The sequence below is a fragment of the Marmota flaviventris genome, chromosome 8, assembly GCF_047511675.1.
Source record: "Marmota flaviventris isolate mMarFla1 chromosome 8, mMarFla1.hap1, whole genome shotgun sequence".
NCBI classification, from domain to species: Eukaryota; Metazoa; Chordata; class Mammalia; order Rodentia; family Sciuridae; genus Marmota; species Marmota flaviventris.
In genome coordinates, this window is record NC_092505.1 from 87,568,122 (window position 1) to 87,584,418 (window position 16,297).

The window sequence follows — 16,297 nt, forward strand, 5'->3', positions numbered from 1 at the left end:
AAGCCTATTCCTGTTCCCCTCATTGGTCAGTTTGAGATAAGGGAAGTGACGACATTTTTGGCGGAAACACGGCTACTTAATTATGCGAAAACATGGCTGCGGCCAGGTTAGCCATTATTTGTAGAAGAGTCCCGGCTGCGCTGAAGGTTTCCGGGTCGTTAATAACTCCAAAGGTCCCCGCTAGCACAGGGTAAGTGATGTGAGGAATAGATTTGTCTATTGTTCCAACTTTTGCTTTTGTTTGTTTGGTTGCCCAGATGCCGAAAACAGATCAGGGAGCGAAAGGCTGTCTACACCTCCGTGAAGAGTGGGACCTGGGGAGGAGAAGCTCACCTCTGACATTTCCCTTTTTCTCTCATTTTATCGCTGCCTGCTGTGGACCAGATAGTAATGGTGCTTGTAGATATGATGAGTTTGTTAAAGTAAATCTAGAGGTACAGAAGCATCCTCTTGGGGTGGGTTGGTTGGGAAAAACTTAACTGAAGGGCTTTTTGCTATGGGCATTGAATGCTGTGTCAGCTTTGGATGTATAAAGAAGAAGGGGTCTTTCCATGTTAAGATTCTGTCACAATGAGATCCCTCGGCAAATATTAAATAATGAAACTAGCCAAATGAATGGAGAGTCACCCTACAAGGTTGAGAAAGGAACGTCCCACAAGTGGTGTTCCTTATCTAAGGGTGGAAAAACTACTTGTCTTCTGGATAGACCAATCTTTTTTTTACTATAGAGTGTCCAGTTTCCTCTCTTTTATTAACATTTGGGTTTAAGCAGTTGAATTTTATAGAGTATATTAATCTTTGTTTTTTAAGGAAACAATGCATTTGTTGTTGAATGCACAGTTGAGCATCTGTTATGTGCTGCTGTTAATATTTACACGAACCTCAGAAATAAGCAATTATTGTGAAATTTTGTAGAGATTCAAAAACTGACGTGATTTGGGTGGCAAATTTGGATCAATTATCTCTTCTTCATTCTTTTTCCTTAAAAACGAAACAAAATTTTAGTATTGTGCATTATTATGAAATGAATATCTGCTTGTTTACAGACACTTTTGGGAAAATGAAGTAAAGCATTATGAAGAAAATAAAAACCAACTACAGTTCTGCTACTCAGAGATGAGCAGATTTGCATCTATTATTTTTAACTTTGCATAGATATGCATTTGTATGATTTTAAAATAAAGTTAGGATCATATTTACGTATACACAGTTTTGTTTACTACCATTGTTTTCCCTATTTTTTTTTTCTTAAAACAAATCAAACCAACAGAAAAGTCGCTGGAGTACTACAGAGAATAACCATATACTTACTCTTCACCTTTGTTAATAACATTTTGTCACTTTTTTTTTTACTCTATATATGCTCTTTTTATTCTGAACGATTTGACATATGTCATATTTCAGATATCATGGTACTTTTGGCATATATCCTCTAAGAAACAAACATACTGCATTACCACAATGATCACAGGAAATATAGTAATGTATTGTCATTATTGTACTACTGTTATCTATAGTAACGATTGTTATTATGGTCCAAACTTAAATTGTCCAAATTTAAATTGTCCAAATTAATTTTTAAAATTTTTTATTTAGGATCCAATGAAAGATCATTTATAGCATAGATTGCCATGTCCTTTAAGTCTTCTGTGATTCAAAACATTTTCTTTTTTTCCTCTTTCATACTGATATTTTTGATGGTTAGCTTTTTTAGACTAATTTATTAATTGTTTTCTCAAGAGTAGATCCAAGTTAAGTATTTATTCTTAGTAGAAAAACAACACTTGAGATACATTTCACTAGTTTCTTTTTAAATTATATTCCCAGATCATTAAATATTCTTTTAAAATTACTAATAGTTTATCATGCAGATGCACAATAATTTTTTAACCATTCTACACATTTGCATATTTCTGTAATTATCCATGTTTTGATATCATATATAATACTTTATTTGTCTTTAGTCTATTTTATTTTTTCTAGTATTGGGGATGGAACCCAGGGCCTTATGTGAACTAAGCAAGTGATTTTCCACTGAGCTAAACCCCCTCCACATATTCTAGTAGACATTTTAATTTGTAAATTCCCATGTATGGTCATTTATTTAGTTAATATTGCTAAAAGAATCACTGAGTTAAAGGAGGAAGAACTTTGAATCCTTGATACATGTTCCAAAGTCACCCTTTAAAATGTTTTTATTTACTGAAAGACTCACTCACCACAAAGGAGAAAAGACCTAAAAATGTTACCTTAACATAAAATTGTTTAAATATATTATCTCTGAAATTCTTGGGTAGGAACTTGTATGATGCAGTATCAAAAATACTTTCTGAAGTATCTTAAAAGTTTACTGCTTATGGTGCTGAATTCCCAGATAGGTTTTTGTTTGTTTGTTTGTTTTGTTTTTAAAGAGAGAGAGAAGAGAGAGAATTTTTTAAAAACTATTTATTTTTCAGTTTTCGGTGAACACAACATCTTCATTTTATTTTTATGTGGTGCAGAGGATTGAACCCAGCGCCTTTCACACATGCCAGGCGAGCGCGTTACCGCTTGAGCCATAACCCAGCCTCCAGATAGGTTTTTTAACATTATAGTGTGGAAAAGATTCATTTTATTGCTTATAAAATCCAAATATTGCAAAACTTTAATCATCTGTTTTTATTTGTTATGTTGCAGGTTTTCTCTTAGTTTGTTACCTAAGAATGTACCAAATGTCACATCCTTTTACCAGTGTAAATTCCTTCATACCACATTGTCAAGGAAAGGACTTGAAGAATTTTTTGATGATCCAAAGAATTGGGGAGAAGAAAAAGTAAAATCTGGTGAGATATTTGGATTGGTCAATATTAAATGTATTTATTGAACCCTCTATTATTCTAGAATTATTTATCCAGTTTAAGAATTAGTTAGATGTTTCCTTTCATTTCCTTTGGACTGTCTACCAGAGAAAATCAAAAGGTCATCAAAATAATACAGTTAATAATTCCTTAGTAGGTTAGCAAAAGGTTTAGAAAAGGAGTAGATTCGAAGTATTAATTAAGTGAAGTTTTTTGTTTTTTTTATGGACGTGGAGGAGGGGCTTTGTGTTTTATTTAGTTTTAGTGCAAATTGTATTTCCATATTTGGCAACACTAAATTCCCGATGCCTCTGCAAATGAAATATGATCAACAGACAAAAGTTTACAAATCATCTTCCTCTCTGTTAACTCAGTCTCTAACATCGGATTTTACGTTGAAAAATCTTCATCCCTCAAGAGTGAACACTGGACAGTTGACTTTTGCCCAGAAGCTGTGATACATGCAGTACCTTCTCCAGCATTTCAAGCTAAACTAATATGACTGCTTTCTCACATTGTGTACTAGAGATTGCTGGCTGATATGCAACCATCAATTAAGATTTTCTACTTTGAGGACACTTCCTTGTTTTTCTGTTAACTTAAGTGAAGTTTAAGGCTTATTTTAGACTCCATTTTTTAGTAATAATAAAAAATTAATTTGTAATTACATAAAATGTTTTAATATTAGGGTCCAAAAATACATTTGATACTGATGCCTAAAACTTTCTGAGGCCAGACATGGTGGTGCAAGTCTGTAATCCCAGCAACATGGGAGACTGAGACAGGAGGATCACAAGTTTAAGGCTAGCCTCAGCTTAGTGAGGCCCTAAGCAACTCAGTGAGACCCTGTCTTAAAATAAATAAATAAATGAAACTGGCAATACCCCAAACAAACAAATAAATAAAATGAAATTTCTGAATGCTATTGCCAGTAATATTACTGTTATTTTCCTATTGCTGTCTAATAATGGTATGTAAGAATGTTATTGTGTATTTTTTTTCTTTTTTTTTTTTTTTAATTTTTTATTGTTGGTTGTTCAATTTTTTTTGTTGTTATTGTGTATTTTACAGTAAGGAAACAGGTTTAGAGAGATAAGCAATTTGCCAAGGACATAGCTAGAAATATTATTTCATGTTATAAATTTGTCATTTTAATAGGAGCTGCATGGACTTGTCAGCAGTTAAGGAACAAAAGTAATGAAGATTTACATAAACTTTGGTAAGTACACTAATATCTTGGTGTTTGAAACAGTTACAGTATAACAGTGGGATATATCTATCTGATGTAAGAAATTGAGTAGTGATTTGTCTTACAGTACTCTGAATGACATATATGATATATAAGATCATGGGAGATTTTATAAATGTGACAGAGATTAGATTATATGAAGACAGGTCTCAAATAGTTGGGGTTTTAAAAATTTTACTGTAACTGCTACCAGTCATACTAATACCTTTATAATAGCATTTTCAGTAAACTAATAAAATGAAATGGGAAATAGTTCATCACATTTAGACTTCTCTTCTTTCTACTACCCTTTTTTTTTTTTTTTAAATAGTAATGGTCTGGCTTCTTTAGCCTATTTGCTTGGGGTTTTGTGCTAGAGGAAGCATTTAACTGGGAATTTAGGTAAATTTTTCTGGCAGGTACTCCTAATGAATTTGAGAGGGTTCAGAGAATTTAAGAAAGGGTTACCTTTTAAATTGACAGTGTTTAGCCCAGAAGTGTTTTGTTTAAGTTGTAGTTGCTTTTAAAATTGGGAAATATCACATAAAAAATAGACTCCTGATTTCTTTTGATTGATCAGATATGTGAACTGGCAACATTGTCCCTGCATTCCTGCATGACAACAACTGACTGGTCTGTGCAGCAAGAGTCCCTTCTGTCCCTTCTAGATGGAACAGTGCATACCACCATTCTTTATCCTCCGTGTTGTCCTTTCACTCAACCCACTTAATTCATAAATTTTATCTACCTAGGCACTCTAAGAGGCCTTTAAAGTGCTTATAAAAACCACTAATACTATATATTTACTATTGAAAAATAAGTGGTTTAAGCACTGTTATTGTGGTTTAGCAGTAAAGGGATAGGTAGGGCTATTTCAATATTGACTGAGGCTGACACCAAACAATCTTGTGCCTCACTTCCCCCCCTATTATCTATATCCATAGTATGGTGTACACCAATTTCTTTATCTTATTTTTAGCTCCCTCCACATTTCCTTTATTTTCTTCCAACTCTAATTTTTTTGGCAGGGGGATTGGGAGTTACTGAGAATTAAATCCAGGGATGCTTTGCCACTAAGCTGCATCCCAAGCCCTTTTAACTTTTTATATTGAGACAAGGTCTCATTAAGTTGCTCAGGGACTTGCTAAATTTCTGAGGCTGTCCTTGAACTTGTGATCCTGCTGCCTCCGCCTTCCAAGTCCCTGGGATTACAGATGTGAGTCTCAATGATGAACTGGCAGTGATTGTTTCATAAACAGATATAGTCACAAAACCTTCCCCTCATCTTTGCTCATCTGCTTCAGTACCTTTAATTTTGGTCCCTTTGCTCTCCTTTCCACCCTAACAAATCCTATCTTTTCTGTGAAGCCTTTTCCTCTTTGTTATAGCCAGAAGAGGTATCTTATTAACAATAGAGTGTGTTTAAAAAGTATATATGGAATGGGGGAACTCTAATGAGAATAGAAGGGAGACCAATAGATTGTAGGAAAGGAACCAGGTGGACAGAGGAGAGGAGATCAAAGGAGGTACTAGAGAATGGAATTGACCAAATTATGTTTTATATATATGTGTATAAATATTTAAATATCTATAAATATTTATACATATATATGTATAAATATGTCTCAATAATCCCACTATTATATATAACTGTAATACACCAATAAAAATTAATTAAAATACATAGAAATGGGTTTTGCACACAGCTCAAGATTTGAATGTAGAAGTCACTGTGTGACCCAAAATATTTGAATGCAAAGTTAGCTATGTGACCCAGAATATGTTTTTTTCTCTCAAACTTAAGATACTTCATTTAGGAAGGGAGAAGAAGGGGCATAGTCACGAACCTCAAAAAGTTGTTTTGAGGCCATCGGGGTAACTTGGACCTGTAATCCCAGTGGCTCGGGAGGCTGAGATAGGAGGATGTCAAGTTCAAAGCCAGTCTCAGCAACTTATCAACTCGGTGAGACCCTGTCTCTAAATGAAATATTAAAAAGGGAGGGTGTGTGGCTCAGTGCACCCCTGGGTTTAATCCTCAGTATCAAAAAAAAAAGGTGGTTGTTTTGAGAATGAAATGAAATACTGTATATAAAATGCTTAACATGCTGCCTAACTTATAACAGGTACTCAGTAAATGTTTCTTATATCCCTTTTTCCTTCTCTGTCTACTTAGACTGTAGAGACTATATTTTAGGCTTTTTATTACTCTTCTGTCATTTAACGTGGTATGTGGAAGATTTTGTGAACAAATGAATAAGCAAAGATATAGCTCTGTATAAAAGATTAATCACAATATTTTATGCATTGAAATTTCTAAAGGACTTTCAAGTATAGATCATTAAATTTGGTGTCAGAAATCACAACCACCATAGAACAGCATCATAGGTTTTGTGTTCCTTGATACAGGTATGTCCTACTGAAAGAAAGAAACATGCTTCTAACTCTCGAGCAGGAGGCTAAGAGGCAGAGATTGCCAATGCCAAGTCCAGAGCGGTTAGAAAAGGTAAGACTTGGGGCTGAGGATGTGGTTCAGCGGTAGAGTGCTTGCCTTGCATGTGTGACACACTAGGTTCGATCCTCAGCACCACATTAAAAAAATAAATAAAATAGAGGTATTAAAAACAAACAAACAAAAAAAGGTAAAGCTTGTGGGAAGCTTGACAGTCAAGTGCAGGATAAAAGCTAAAAGGAGTGAGTATATAGGTCCTGTATTTCTTATCAAATAAGACATATTTTTTTCTATTCTTGTTTGATTTTTAGTAAACTGACAGAGTGCAACCATCACAGCTATTGTATTTTAGAATATTTCTATCACTCTGAAAATAAAACTCATGCCCATCTCTATTCACTCCCCAATCCTACCTGCAACCCCAACATATGGGCGGATATATATTTTTAATACTCTTAAGAAGATACATAGGAGTGAAATTGCTGGGTCATATGGTAAAACCTCTGTCTAACATTGTAAGAAACAGTTGAATTATATTCTGAAGCAGCTGCACAGTGTTAGACCACAGGCGTGGTCTGGCCTGAGGCTCTGAGTTCAATTCTCAGCACCCCAAGAAATAAAAAAATAAAGTAGCTATACCACTATACATTTCCATCTCTGGTTCAGCCACTTTCTCACTAATTAGAACAGTTTTTTAAAATGTATTTATTTTACTAGGGTAAAAAACACATAACATAAAATTTGCCATCTTAACCATTATTAAGTGTACAGTTCCGTAGTGTTATATATATTCATGTGGTTGTGAAAAGATTAATTATCTTCTTAATTAGATTTTTGTTATCATTAAGAGAAAAATCTTTTGTATTCCTACTGCACTCCAAGGAATAATAAATTTTAGGTGTTTCTTATTTATCCTCCAAATTAGTCTATATTTGTAGAAGTGTGTCTAATTATTTTTATGTACACAAATTTGGTTATACTGCATATTATCTCCTGAAACTTGGACTTTTCACCTACCCATGGATTTCTTTCATATATGTAGATCTGCCTCCTTTTTTTCTGTGTTTAAAATGTGGTGTATATTCCATGTAGAAATTTTACATTTTATTTAGTTAGATTTATAAGTTTTTTTTCCTAGATTGCTTTCAAGGTCAAATGTTGTTGATTCTTCTGTCATGGAAACAGAACTTGGTTTTTTAACAATTTTAGTCTTGTGCCTAACTTTAATTAGTTTCTTTTTCCCACCTGTCCCAACCATGATTGCCACACTGACTTCAAGAGGGAAGGACATAGTATCCTTGGAGAAAATCAAAGAAAGTATGGAATAAAACCTCAGTTATTTACCCTAATTATGGAGAAGGTTTTCTGGCTTAGTGAAAATTGAGCTACATAACATTTTTGTTAACTTTATTTTGACATAATATTAGTCTTAGATAAAAGTTGCATAAACAGTATAATTAATTCTTATATGCCCTTTACTCACTTTCCACATGTGAATATTTTACCATATTTCTGTTATGCTTCTCTACCTCCTGCACCTCTCTATACATTGTCTTAACTCTTGGAGAATAAGTTGTATATATGATGTCCCTTTAATCCATAAAAACAATATATTTCAAAAAAGCTCAACAGTGTATATAAATATACAATTTTAAATCAGGAATTTAACATTATATAATTATGTAACTTATATAATGTATAAATCTTATACAGATTTTATCAAATATCCCATCAACATCCTTAAAATAAACAACAATAAAATCCTGGATTATTGGGGCTGGGGATGTGGCTCAAGCGGTAGCGCGCTCGCCTGGCATGCGTGCGGCCCGGGTTCGACCCTCAGCACCACATACAAACAAAGATGTTGTGTCCGCCGAAAACTAAAAAAAAAAATAAATATTTGAAAAAAAAAAAAAAAATCCTGGATTATGCATTTTCCAGTTTTATGTCTTAGTCCTGTTTAATCTGGAGTCTCAGTCTTTCTAGTGTTCTTGTGTTTTGTGACATACTACTAAAGAAACTTATTAAACAAAAATATTAAAAAACATATATGACATTGACATTAAGCATATAGTTCAGTCCCTCTATTTGGATTCACCTGATATTCCTCATGATAGGATTGAAGTGCTACTGGATTCTGCATAGTACATTAGATCAGGAGGGGCAGGATGTTAATTTGTTCTGTTAATGAAGATGTTAGCCTTAATAACTTGGATTAAAAAAACAATAATAACTTGGATTAGGTGGTGTCCTTTAGGTTTCTCCACTGTTTTTTCTTTGTATCTAAATAAATATCTTGTTAGGAAATGCTTTTAAGATCATGTAAATATCCTGTTACTTCTCAGCTTCACTCACTAGTTTTAGTATCCACTGATGATTCTTACTCTAATCAGTTATTATTATATTTGCTAAGTAGTGATTCTCTAATCCTGTGGCTTTCTACATTTTTCAGTTGGCTTTCTTCTATAAGGGAAGGCTTTCTCATCTTTGCATTTGTCTTTTTTCATTTATTACCATTAGTGGGGAGACATGGATTCCAATTTTATTGAATGAGTTATGATCCCTTAATAACATTATCCCATGTTTAATTGATGTTAATTCCTTCAAAATGGATGCTGTGTCCTCATGCCAGCAAGTGGACAGAAGGCATCGCAGAGAATTTGTTTGGTACTAACCTACCCCAGCCCTGGAACTGGCCACTTTACAAAAAAAACTGATTTCTTTTATATAATTGGAGAGTAAGATGTGCAGGGTAGGTGCCCTCATTGCTATATAAAATTTAAAAAGTAAAGTCACTTATGTTCATCTATATTTGCTAACTCTGCTGTGAAGGAAGTTTATATTTTATAGACTCTTGTAAGTGCATTGACAAGTAAGGATGATTTATAAATAACATTCTTTTTTTTTTTTTTTTTTTGGTGAAAATGTTTTTGCTAAAATAATGCTATTGTAAGAACTTTGAACTTCAGCAACAGATTATCCCTCACCCTGCAGTAACCAAACTTCAAATTTATTTAGTGTTCTTAGTGTTTCTTAGACATACTAAGGAAACTTTGTTACTCAAAATTTAAAAATATTGGGGCTGGGGTTGTGGCTCAATGATAGAGCGCTTGCCTAGCATGTGTGAGGCACAGGGTTTGATTCTTAGCACCACATATAAACAAATAAAATAAAGGTCCATTGACAACTAAAAAAGATTTTTTAAAAAAGTTGAAAAATATTTTCTATAAGATATAAACTGACGGGGCTGGGGTTGTGGCTCAGTGGCAGAGCACTTGCCTAGCATGTGTGAGGCACTGGGTTCGATTCTCAGCACCACATACAAATAAATAAAATAAAAAATTTCATCAACAACTAATAAAAATAGTTAAAAAAATCTGAGGTTTAAAAAAAAGATATAAACTGACAGTTTGCAACTGTTTAGGAAGATAGAAGAGAAACATGAGAATTACAACTGGGACAAAATATCACATATTACAGACAAATTTTGTTTATAAAACACTATTAAATCTAGTCTTTGAATTGTGGCAGAGTAGTTTGCTATGGTTGTGCCTAAAATAATTAAGTACACATTGAGATAAAAGACCCAGACTATGTGTGCTGCTTCTCTTTGTTGTGTCAGGACACGTGTATTTTTAGACTCAGAAAACTTTTAAGGGCTACTCTCTAAATTTAATTTCTGACTATAAGTAGGAGTATAGGCTATTACTGTGACATTGCCTCATTACTTTCATATTCTCTCAGCTGACTCTCTTTGCTCTGGGAAACTTATAAACTAGAAGTTTCTTTGAAGTTGACTGTTTGAATGAGGAGTATCTGATACTCATTGATAAGCTTATCATTTAGGAAATGATTGGAACCTGAAATATCAGATTTTAGAGTGTTCTGGGTTTGGAAATAATTGCATAAACTTTACTTTTTGAGCATCACTAATTTAAAGTCCAAAACTTTTTGAACATTGACATGATGCTTAACCTATACTTCTGATACTCCTTCTTGACTGCTGGTATGAACATTTGAATGTTAACTCTGTGGACTTGGTAGTCATTTACTTTCATTTCATTAGATTTGAGTTTGGAGCCTCAAGCCCTACTGTAGTTTGGGCAGATTCTTTAATACAGTCAGTCAACAGCCAGATTTACTTAAGATTCCTGAAGAATCTTGAGAGGTCTGTATTAGGCTCTTGCCAGTGTGCTTCTTTCCCTTTTCTAAGTTTGTCTGTCTTCGTAACAGGATTTTTCTTACCCATCTTTTAGCAAAGATTTTGTAGAAATTCATATAGTTGAGAAAACATAAATTTATTCTAAGGCCTCGAATGAAGTTGAAAATAGTGCTGTTAGCTAAATAAACAGGTTAGAAGGTAATTTGTCTGAAGGAGTAGCTTTCATTTCTTTCAAGTCTCATAGCAAACTGTGGGATTATCTTTATAATTGAATCATCCTTTTTGAGGATTTTTATAAGAAATGTGTCATATTAGATTGGGTATAGAGAAGTGATGGGAGGGGAGGGGAAGGGGGATAGGAAGGGCAGCAGAATAAAATAGACTCTAGTATTGCTGTATGTATATACATGTCTGTATAACCAATGTGATTCTGCAGCCTATACACTCAGAAAAATGAGAAATTATACCCCATTTGATTCAAATGTATGATATGTCAAGATCATTGTATTCTCATGTGCAACTAATAAAAAAAGCAACAAATATATATAGGCAGTATTTGACATGTGTCGTGATGCTCAAGGGTGATAAAAAAAAAAGAAACAAATATATATATATAGGCAGTATCTCACATGTGTCGTGATGCTCAAGGGTGATACACACACCTACCCATGTAAAAATGGCACTCATTATTTAGAAATATGAACAAGTTTGGCTCTTGTGACTTTACTATCTCCCAGTATATGGGTATTTTTAAATACATTATTCTGCCAGTATATTATGTACATTAGAAATCACACAATAGAAATCTTAAAATGTAGACATTCTAATAGTGTCTTTTTGTATTCTGGTTAATCTTTGCAATTACTCTAGTATCAGGATATAGACTGGTACTCCTTTCCCTGTAATAGCAACAGCTGCAAAGCCAACCAAAATGGTGTGAGCATATGAGGGAAACAGTGATCTGTCCAGGCTAAAATATGTTTTGTAGTATAACTATAGTTATAGTAGTATAAAGTAGTGAACTATAGTAGTTCACAGAGTTTTGAAATAGCCTGAGTTAAATTGGGTCTCCAGAAGGAATTTATACAAGTGTATCCCACTCCAGACAAAATAATACTTGGGAATCTGAGCTAAATAGATTTTTATTTAAATGAAACTTAAGTGGTATTATAGACACTTGTGTACAAACAGGATTTTAGGAAGTACTTGACAATGGTTCCTTGATAAAAACATCATTTTTTTTTTTAAGTTGTAGTTGGACACAATACCTTAATTTATTTATTTATATGTGCTGCTGAGGATCGAAACCAGTGCCTCACACGTACTAGGTGAGCACTCTACCACTGAGCCACAACCCCAGACCCCCCATCATAGATTTTTATATATCCTTGGTCTTATATATTCTTTTTCTTTGGAATTCTGTTGGAGGTGAGTGCTGAAATTGAATCTTTTTTTCTGATTTCTTGTTAGGTGGTTGATTCAATGGATGCATTAGATAAAGTTGTCCAGGAAAGAGAAGATGCATTAAGGCTTCTTCAGACTGGTCAGGAAAAAGCTAGACCTGGTGCTTGGAGAAGAGACATCTTTGGAAGAGTCATCTGGTACATAGATTACATTGTGATCATCTAAGATGAGAATGGAGATCCCATACCTCATTTGCTGTCCACTATCTTTTAATAATATTAACTCTGATCATTTCAGAGATTTATCTTGTATAAGAAGAGGACCCAGACCTATTTGCAACACTAGGATATGGACTGCAGGTCACTTTGATAAAACCAATAGCAGCTCAACTATCCCATTCTCATGATTGTTATGTATGTATAGGGTTTTTTATAACATTGATTCTTATCTTTTGTCATGGGATCTTTTGAGAATTTTTTGAAAGCTCTGGATCCTTGATCCAGGAACATAAACATATACACATATCATTTCAAGTTATAAGATTCTTGAAGCTAATTTCAGGATACACCACTGCCCTCTCTACCCATTAAGAACCTGCAACTTAAAAAAAGTTCTGGAGGAATCAGGGTCACATAAATCAGTTTCAGTTTGCTATTGTTGCTGTCAAAATAATCCCTAGGCCAAATTATGAAAAAGTTAATGATTATGCCTCCTATTCTCTACTACATACAGAATTTTTGTCATACTTTGTGAAAGGCTCTAATAGTACACTGAGTCATAAATAATTGGCCCAGGGCAAATAAACCTGTCTTCTGGTGTGTACTTATACTTGAGTTGAGAAGCCAAAATGAAGTTTTCTTAGTAGTATTTTAAACGTTGGACAGCCAAGGGGAGAAGGCATTTTGGGTGATTATTAGACCTTACTGTGCTCTTGAAACACCATCACAATATTATGCACTTACTCATTTTCTTTTTATTTATTTATTTTTTTGTAGTTGTAGATGAACAGAATGCTTTTATTTTGTTTATTTTTATGTGGTGCCGAGGATCCAACCCAATGCCTCATGCATGCTAGGCAAGCACTCTACCACTGAGCTACAGCCCCAGCCCTATGCACCTACTCATTTGACAAGTTGTTTTAATGGACTGCTTGGAGCCATAGGAGAGTAGCTGTGCTGTCTGTAACCATCTAATTCAACACAGAAAAGAGAACTTGTCAAAACAACTAAAAACTTAGGGACAGAATGTAGCTCAGTGGTAGAGCACTCATCTACCATGCTTGAGGCTCTATATTCAATCCCCAGTACTGCTTTAAAGCAAAAACCAAAAAATATTTATTTTTAAACTTTTATTTGGATTAATTTATTTGACATGAATTAGGAAAAGCTGGAAAATCAGTAAAGTGAAAATATGTTAAGTATTTTCTATAAAGAAGTAACTTGTTTTATTGGCAGGCACAAGTTCAAGCAGTGGCCTATACCTTGGTACCTAAATAAAAGATACAATAGGAAACGATTCTTTGCAATGCCTTACGTGGATCATTTTCTGAGGTGAGCACAAATATCTTTAATCATAATGAAACAGCATTTTTAACATCAGTTGACATATATTAAACTTTGTTTTGTTATATTATGAAAGTGTAACCTATTCATTGTAGAAAAAAAATAGGAAGATTAGTTAATAAAAGAAAATTAAAGTCATATGTAATCTCACTATCCAGAAACAGCCACTGTTAACAATAGTTAACAATACTATCAAAAGTTCTATTGCTTTTCCATCTATCTGTATATAAGTAAATGGGAAAATCCAACTGTAATGTTAAAATGCAAGCTCCAAATAAATCAGTTGCACAAAATATGAGCTCATGTTATTACAAGGTTAATGAAAACAAAGACTAGGGAGAGAAGTCTGTTGCATTATATATGAAATCATGCGAGCCTGCAGAAAGTTGATCATGTATTTTCCGTAGCAAATTCTCACGTAAGTTTATCGTTGAATAGGGAGAACATAAGACTGATATTACGATAGAGAAATGAGGTAGTCCCAAGAACCACCGCCTGATAATTAAAAATAATTTTTTCAATTTTTTAAAATGCTTTTTAAAAAATGCTTATTTAAAACACTGGATCCACATCTAAAAGCATGGTTTTATCATTGAAAGTAATTTTTTTAGCCTTCAAAGAATGTAATCTTCAAAACATTCTTAATAGAAAAACTCTTTCACTCAGATGAGTTTTTGTAAATGGCCAAAATCTAATTGGATCAGACTGATGAATGGGTAATATTTCAACAATTTAGTCTGTGTGTATATATCTATATCTATATGTATGTATATGTACACACACACAGACACACACACACACACACACGTATATTTTTGTCTTTACCCAGAAGTGTCTCTTATTGTGTATTTTATATCAACCCTTATATACTGATCAGTAAAGTATCCCATAAAAATATCAATTTCAGTACAGTAGAGGTTTGGCATCCATGAACTTATCATCCTCAATTTTGATCACTCCCAAATGGCCATACAGATCAGCAAAATTTTCCTGAAGCACAAATGCGTACTGCCCTGGAATGCTAATGTGGAGGGACAAACTCTTTTAAGAGAAAGGTTAAGTCTAATCAGTGTTAAGTGTCATCTTTTAGCATGATTTTATTCTGTGTGTAGGGAAGAGGATAAGTTAGGGTGAGTGCTATTTGAAAATTTGGGCATTCCTACAAGTGTCAGAATGTTTTCCAGTCATACTAGAATTGAACTTCAGGCCTAGTCTACTCCAGGCTTATAAGATATGAACATTCTTTCCAGTCATAAAACAGAAATGGTATTAGTGTAGGGTTATAGATGATTTTGATTTCACATTTATCTTGACTTGTATAGATTTACAGTGATTATTATAAGTTTAATAATATAAACACCAAATCAGAGACTGGCATGTTTTGGACATGTTTTGATAGTATTAAGTAGCAAAGAAATAGTTTCATACAAAATTACTGTTATGCTTTTATTATTCTAGATTGAGGCTTGAGAAACAAGCCCGCCTCAAAGCAAGAAAGCAAAGTTTAGAGAAAAAGAAAGAAAAACGTCTTCAAGAAAAGTTTCCACATCTTGCTGAAGCTCAGAAGTCAAGTTCTGTCTAAAAAGTCTGACTTGTTAATTTACTATGTGTTTTTTCTTGTATAATAGTCTATATACAAAAGTAAATATATGTTAAGTGGTTTATAAAGAAATTGTGCTTTTGATCAAATGACCTATCAGTTGTCCTGAGGGTTAACATGGCATGTAAATTGTCAAAGAGGTCTGTTGCCTATAAGATTTTTTACAAATCCAGCATAAAGTTCAGATTAAATTAAATCCTATCTAAAGAGGCGTTAATATTCCCTGCTTATCTTAGAGGGTATAGAACCGCCAAAGCTAAGGCAATAAGTTAGTATTTGGAATTCAAATAACCTTTTTAGTATTACTTGTGAATATGAAATGAATCATATGTGGACACTATTGTTAATAAACAGTAAACATTTTCACTGAAAATAATGATTAAAAATACCTTTGGCTGGGGCTGGGGTTGTAGCTCAGTGGCATAGCACTTGTCTAGCATGTGTGAGGCACTGGGTTCAATTCTCAGCACTGCATATAAATAAATGAACAAAATAACATCTTAAAAAAATTTAAAATATAGCTTTGGTATTTAAAAGTAGCAAGTCACAGCATACAACAGTCCAAAAATATTTCTGGAATGGCTAGTAATTTTTATTTAAATTTGCAAGCCTGAGGTAAAAGCATAGGCAGTAACTTTTACTAGTCAATAAAAAGCAATTCTACCACCCACTGGTAATTAATATACTAAACAGAGTTGGAAAGCATTTTACTGAAAGCAAAATATTTAGAGAAAATAGACATTTATACAAAATTATAAAATGCTTGTAATAAGAATAAGTGCATTTCAAGGAAAGCACAAACCCATTTTAATTTATAGAGCTAGTTAAAGCCTTAAAAAATTTAAGTGGAAATTGAAATATGCAAAAATGTATAAACATTCTACAAAAGATGGTCATTCTTTCCTGAGTATACTAAAGCTATGAAACGTAAGGTGACACAGGAAGGTACAGTTTTGGGAACTCTTGTTCAAGGACATTTCCTTTCTACACATTGTTTCCCTCCTTCTTCATATTCTTGTTTGGAAATCCACATCTGCTGAAAGGTGCCCTGTAAA

The 16,297-nt window shown here is 33.5% G+C and overlaps 2 protein-coding genes across 3 annotated transcripts in view; one reads left to right on the top strand and one right to left on the bottom strand.

Moving 5' to 3' along the window:
- The first annotated feature begins 80 nt into the window (after nucleotides 1–80).
- On the top strand, nucleotides 81–16,291 carry Mrpl47 (mitochondrial ribosomal protein L47). The gene is made up of 7 exons (XM_027942173.3): nucleotides 81–190; nucleotides 2,677–2,822; nucleotides 3,996–4,056; nucleotides 6,472–6,568; nucleotides 12,147–12,277; nucleotides 13,535–13,630; nucleotides 15,101–16,291. Exons 1-7 carry the CDS (start codon nucleotides 93–95, stop codon nucleotides 15,222–15,224), a joined length of 753 nt encoding a protein of 250 aa, XP_027797974.1. The 5' UTR covers nucleotides 81–92; the 3' UTR covers nucleotides 15,225–16,291.
- Actl6a (actin like 6A) overlaps nucleotides 15,813–16,297 on the bottom strand; it is a 32,900-nt gene continuing 32,415 nt past the window's right edge. For both annotated transcript variants that reach the window (XM_027942174.3, XM_071615449.1), the window contains exon 14: nucleotides 15,813–16,290. In XM_027942174.3, coding sequence (XP_027797975.1) covers nucleotides 16,210–16,290 — 81 coding nt within the window. In that variant the 3' untranslated portion in view covers nucleotides 15,813–16,209. The remainder of the gene's footprint in view (nucleotides 16,291–16,297) is intronic.

Excerpts from the sequence above, each read along its gene's own strand:
- Mrpl47 (XM_027942173.3), top strand. The coding sequence starts at position 93 with ATGGCTGCGGCCAGGTTAGCCATTATTTGTAGAAGAGTCCCGGCTGCG. Across the intron at positions 191-2,676 it reads AAGGTCCCCGCTAGCACAGG|GTTTTCTCTTAGTTTGTTAC; the intron begins GTAAGTGATGTG and ends GTTATGTTGCAG. Across the intron at positions 12,278-13,534 it reads ATCTTTGGAAGAGTCATCTG|GCACAAGTTCAAGCAGTGGC; the intron begins GTACATAGATTA and ends TTTTATTGGCAG.